General features: G+C 32.5%; 1 protein-coding gene across 1 annotated transcript; it reads right to left on the bottom strand.

Annotated features, from left to right (window-relative positions):
* Positions 1-1,276: 1,276 nt before the first annotated feature.
* Positions 1,277-2,982, bottom strand: LOC143598427 (large ribosomal subunit protein eL14y-like). The gene is made up of 5 exons (XM_077076644.1): positions 2,940-2,982; positions 2,761-2,862; positions 2,029-2,158; positions 1,480-1,592; positions 1,277-1,397 (listed from the first exon to the last, which is right to left on the bottom strand). Exons 1-5 carry the CDS (start codon positions 2,940-2,942, stop codon positions 1,344-1,346), a joined length of 402 nt encoding a protein of 133 aa, XP_076932759.1. The 5' UTR covers positions 2,943-2,982; the 3' UTR covers positions 1,277-1,343.
* Between the last annotated feature and the right edge of the window lie 3,191 nt (positions 2,983-6,173).

Genomic DNA, 6,173 nt, shown 5'->3' with positions numbered 1-6,173 from the left:
GCCCGAAAAATCCCTTCAACTCCTCTTCCCGTGGGTTACAATTTGTCACCGGGAGAATTGGAGGATACAGTTGATCCAACCCTTTATCGAGCGATGATAGGTTCTTTAATGTATTTTACTACATCGTGTCCTAATATTAAGTTTGATGTTTGCATGTGTGCCAGGTATCAGTCGAGTCCCCATGTGACTCATATGGCGGATGTGAAGCGTATTTGCCACTATCTTAGGGGCAATCATGACATCGGGTTATGGTATCCCAAGGATGATAGTTTTGATATTACTACTTTCTCAAATTCTGACTACGGAGGATGTCGGGTTAACTTCTAGTCAACAACAGCGGGTTTTCAATTCTTAGGAAACCGGCTTGTTTCTTGGCAATGTAAGAAGCAGAAAACAGTCTCTACTTCAACCGCAGAATCCGAATATGTGGCATCCTCGAGTTGTTGTTCATGAGTTTTATGGATCTAGAAACACTTGTGGGATTACGATTTGAAGTTTCTTACTACAACTTTTATTGATAACCATGTTTCTCTATGTATAACGAAGAACCCCGTTCACCACTAAAACACGAAACACACTGAAATTCGTTATCATTTTATCCGTGATTGTTACGAAAAGAAACTAATTGATATAGAAAAGATTCACACAGATTTTCAAAAGGCAGACCTTTTGACTAAAGCATTTGACAAAACTAGATTTAAATATTTGTTTTGTCTAATTGGTTTCAAATCACTTGCTAAAATTCGAAAGCTCGGCATAAGATAAGAATTCATATTAGGCAAACATTCTTTTCATTGAAATCAAAAGAAAGCGGCGTTTGACAGATCAATTACAAACAACTGATAAAACAGAAAATACATAACATCTAACAAAACTAATCTAGAACTAAAAAAATGATGATGACTATTAGCTGTTTTGACTTAAGGGGGTGTTTGGTACAGAGAATGGAATTGTAGAGAAATGGAATAGAGAAATGGAATTGCAGAGAAAGGGAATTGGTCTGGAGAATGAGAATTGACTGTTCTGTTTGGTAGTACAGAGATTTCAGTAGAGAAATATAGCTGAGAATCATTTCTCTTGTTTGGTACATAGAAAATAAACAGAGAATTATATCAACTTTATCATTAGCACAAGTATTTTTTTCATAACAAATATTTATTAAAAAATAAAAAACATATAAAAAGATGCATAAATTCCAACCAAAATATGCATTGATCAAACCAATTCACATACAAAACATAGTTTTTAAGCAAAAAACATCAACCATAGTTAAAACCAACAAACACTGGTTTACTCAACGATAATTTAAATAAAATGGAACAAAATCTCGACATTCATACAAATTAAGCAGTCTCCTTCTCTAGCTTGGCTAGCTCTTGCCTAACGACTCCCGCCTTCTGCAAGATCACAAAACAAATATGCAGTGTGACAAAGTTATCAATAGTAAAAAAAGTTAACAAAGAATGAACTAATGCTAACCTTGATTTTTGCCAACATAATCTTAAACCTGTCGAAATCATTGAGTGATGCTCTCTTCTTTTGAACAATGAACTTTCTTCCCCATGAGCTGTTTTCCCATTTGTTTTTGACATCTACAAAAGATACTTAATAAATAAAAACAGACCTTTTTCAAGAACAATCAGAGCACATAACATGTGATACACGATGTATAGAAATGAGTATATTAAAAAAATAAAATATTTGGCCAAAGGGCAGTATATATCAATTTTGATTTTAATATAATAGTAACAATAATAGCAATAAACTTTTTAATACCATACCACCAAAATATTTATATCTTCACCACTGCTATGTTATAAAAATGTTAATGTGTCATTATAATGGTAAATGATACACTAAAAGTTTGATTTATAAAACAAATAAAAACCACATTTTAAGTTGAACCTCGGCATCATGGATCGATGTTTTTGTATACCGAATTTAGAAAATCATATTATATATATACTTAGATTAATATTCTTAGAATCAAGCAATCTGTCTCAATATCTATACCAATGTTGTACATACCAGCAGCCTCCATAGCAGCAATAAGAGTTTTCTTGTTTAGAACTCTTTTAATGTCAATTTTGATGTCGGTAAGCGTTAGCCTCTTGAAGTTCATTTGGCCTCTCACCATGTCAGGAGAATCAACAAGAGCCTGCCAATTCAAAACAATTATTTCAGCACAACCTTAACTTCTTCCATTATATTCAACTTGAACAACTAAACTCAAACTCCTCACATAATTGCAGATACTATAAGCTTATAAAAAACTTAACATTTAAAATAACACTATGCAAAATTGTAGTATATATAAGCTTCTATAAAACTTAAGATTATGCATTTACTAAAAGCTTCTGGAAAAAAACAATTAGAAATAACATTTCTCAATAATAAAAGTATAATAAAAAACACAGCTGCATGCATATTTCATTAAATCTTATCATTTTGACCTAAACAATAATAAAACCATGACTGTAGCACTGCTAGCAAACACACAAAGCAGTTTCTTATAGGTTTTAAAAGCATCAAATTCATAACCATTGGTAATTAGCACATAGAAATCAAACAGTAAGTTAATATCTCAACTTGTTAAATGAAAATGAATGAAAAACATCAAGCATTTCCTGTATCAACATTTAATTCCTATATAATCACACAATAATAACAAAAAAGTAATTAGAGCTAGATTTAAGATCTGTGTAGCAGTGGAATAATAATAATAATATAATAATAATAATAATAATAATAATAAATTACTGTGTTCTGATCGATGACATCGACGATAACAACGAGCTTGCCGTAGTCCTTTCCGTAGTTAACGAGTGCGATTCTTCCGATCTCAACGTACCTCCTGAACGGCTACAATATTAATACAACAACATTTGTTAGTTCAGATAGAATAAGCTGGTTGAAATTAGATTAGGGTTTTGTTTTACCATTTTTGCAGGAGAACTGAGGCTGCGGCGATGATTGAAGACAGACGAAGAAGACCAAGAGAGTTGCGGTGCTTTGAAGGAGGAAGCTGATAGAAGTGAAAAGGAAGAGAATGGAAGTGAGAAATGAAACCCTTGAGAAATGATTTCTCCGCTTTTTTTAGAGAAAAGAAATCAGGGAAATGGAAATGGTTTATTTCCATTTCTCACCTCTTTCTTTCGTAAACAAACAAGAGAATTATTTCCATTTCCATTTCTCACCCCCCAATTCTCTGTACCAAACACCCCCAAAGTATCTTCAACATTTTCAGTTGTTTGAGGATTTGTTATTTGTCTTCAGGACTTTGGGAGTAATCACTTTACACTTTATTATTTTGAGTGGAGGACAACTAATTTTAGATAATTGTTTGATCATTAGCTCATCAGTACTTTTTGTAGCATCCCAAAATTTATAAGAATAATATTTAATATATTATTTATTTATTGTAGAAAAGTTTACTTGAGTTAGTAGAGAAATAATAAAATAATAAAGATGAAAGGACAAGTAGGCTAATTAGATGAAATTAATCAAGGACCGAAGAGGAAAGACGGGCCGAAGGTCTATGGGCTTAAGAGAGTATAATTACCCCTTATAGAAGTATGTATGTATGTATGTATGTATGTATGTTTGTATGTATGTATGTATGTATGTATGTATGTATGTGTCTATGTATGAATGGAAGAAGAAAGTTAAGTATGTAATATGTATCTACGGACACACACACACACACACACATATATATATGAATGTAATGTGCGTTGCCTAATTAACTAGAACTCACTCAGCGTAGCTGACTTTTAGTATGCACGCATGCAAATAGGATGAATGAGCTGGCTTGAGGGGGCATATGGCATGGTCCGGGTTGACTGGCATCTGAGTAACTTCAGGGTGTTCATATTTGAGCTAAGGTAGTCCTTAAGTCTCGATTTTGGTTGATTAAACACCCAAAATAAGCTAGGTCTAGATCCAAGCGACTCGTACGACATCACGAGGCCGCGGTGTTGGGTTCTAATAGGTTGGATCACATGAGATAAAATTATTTCTTACCTTCGTTGGTCTCAGAACGTTGAATATAGTAGAGTATAGAGCGTTTGGCTTAAGTGTGTGTTTTTGAAGGTGTAGGCTATGGTGTAGAGATGCATGGAAATGGAAAGGATTAGCTTTTAAGGGGTATTTATACTCCCTTAAACACATGGACCTTAGGCCCATATTTCCTTTTTGGTCCTTATTTAATACCATCTAATTAGCCCGCCTAACCTTCCATCTTTATTATTTTATTATATCTCTACTAACTCAAGTAAACTTTTCTATCATAAATAAATAATATGTTAAATATTATTCTTAGAAAATTCGTAATGTTACAGGTAATTGTAAGAAACAAGGCGGGTTGGTTGTTGATACGGGCGAAATTATGTATAAATATTATAAATATTTCCTACACTTTTAAGTGCTTTGAGCTAGGTTTTTATTGAATGTTATTCTTAGTTGGCTCATATGTGAGTTTTTAAAGTTCTAAGAGATACTGAGCTAAAATTGAGTACCTTTATTAACTCGAAACAAATGCGTGAAAAGTCAAACGTATTTTATATTACTATTATTATTATTATGAGTTAAACTATCTAAACTAAAAGTATCATGCAGTTTATTTGTAATGATGGTTAGCAAAATGAATTATATAGATTCTTATTATATGTTAATAATTGCTATAAAGCTTGTTTGTTTTTTACAGGGCACACAAAAGAAAGTTTGTAGCTAATTTATTTGGGTCATCCATGATTAGGAGTTTACGAGTTCATATGGATATCTACATGTGGGCCCACAAAATAAATACTACTTATATAAATATAAAGCCCAGCCACAAGTGAAATAAATTAAGAAACCAAGGATGGTTGGTTGGGTGGTGACAGAACATAATATATATATATTATTAAGGAGAGGCTCGGCTGAGGAGAGGGGGTAAAAAAAATACCCTACGGAAGGACAAACAGAGGGGTAAAAAAAAATACCCTACGGACGGATAAACAGAGGGGTTTCGTAAGCCGCAAGGAGAGAAGAACATCCGGGTTCGAATAGAGAGCGTCCGGGTTCAACACCTACTCTACCAAACATCATTATTATTGGTTTGAATTTATTATTATCTTTATAAAATCATTATTTGAACCAATTTATTTTCTTTTGTTCATGAGTATGGTTGTTGGCTAAACCCTTAGACTGTCTAGGCTTGTGATGAACCATTTTTTGAAGTTTTATTTTATTTGGAATTTGCTTTTCGTTATGGTTTTATGATTCAGTAAATTGTTTGGTTTATTTGATTGATGCATATGTGTACTTGGTTTTGGTTGTTCTTGTTTTATTATTCCACAAAATTCTTGGTGATTGTTTCATATGATAGGATTTTGTTAGGTCATTTACTGTGTGTTTTTGACTAGTTTATGATTGAATTCGAATAAGATCATAGGAATAATATTATTAGTCAAACGAATAAAAGTGTGCTGCTAACCTAGAAAGCTGTAAGGTGATAGGTTATTGCTAGATCTTTGTTGATTGAGATTGCTAGATTTAGTTCTTCGTAAGGAGTCCGTCTATGTTTGATTAATTAATATTGTCTAGTGAGTCAATTAAGTTCGTCAAATTACCTTTGATTTCCACGCTATAAAGTAGGATTTCACTATAAAGGTACTCTATCATAAATAATTAAATAACCGTAAGGAAGTTTAACATATAAAACTGGTGAGTCTTAAAACTTGTTAGAAATCTATAGGTGTCTTCTTGAAGTGTCAAGGGCCCTGTTCGGGTTTTCTTTTAAGTGTCTATTTCACGATCCCAGTTCCATAACTATTATTTTCCAACTATTTGATAACTTAAACTTTGGGGATTCTTGCCTAGGTGGTTTTTCATTATCATCTGAGTCAGTCAAATTTAATTCTATAGTGTTTTATTAATTGTCTTTTCTTAATTAGTTAATTTATTAGTTTAATATTTAATTATTTTAAAACCCCCCTTTAATAATATGAAATAAATACTCATGTCAATTAGTTGAGTTTAATTAGTTAATTTACGTAATCTAAAGAGTTTGTGGGTTCGATATCCGGACTTACTAAATTCTACTAGAGTCGACCGGTACACTTGCCGGTTAGTATTTTTAGTTAAGTTTACGAGTCTAGAATTTATTACTTAGTGTCTAGATTAGCGTGTTT

Source organism: Bidens hawaiensis, unplaced genomic scaffold (assembly GCF_021521415.1).
Source record: "Bidens hawaiensis isolate Kalapana, Puna unplaced genomic scaffold, B.hawaiensis_p1.1 tig00050128_1, whole genome shotgun sequence".
NCBI classification, from domain to species: domain Eukaryota; kingdom Viridiplantae; phylum Streptophyta; class Magnoliopsida; order Asterales; family Asteraceae; genus Bidens; species Bidens hawaiensis.
The sequence above is the reverse complement of the archived record's forward strand: the minus strand, read 5'-3'. Positions and strand labels throughout refer to the sequence as shown.

What these genes read in the sequence shown, in the direction of transcription:
- LOC143598427 (XM_077076644.1), bottom strand. An exon ending in TGCTGCTATGGAGGCTGCTG is followed by an intron (nt 1,593 to 2,028) that starts GTATGTACAACA and finishes TATCTTTTGTAG; the next exon opens with ATGTCAAAAACAAATGGGAA. An exon ending in TTATGTTGGCAAAAATCAAG is followed by an intron (nt 1,398 to 1,479) that starts GTTAGCATTAGT and finishes GTGATCTTGCAG; the next exon opens with AAGGCGGGAGTCGTTAGGCA.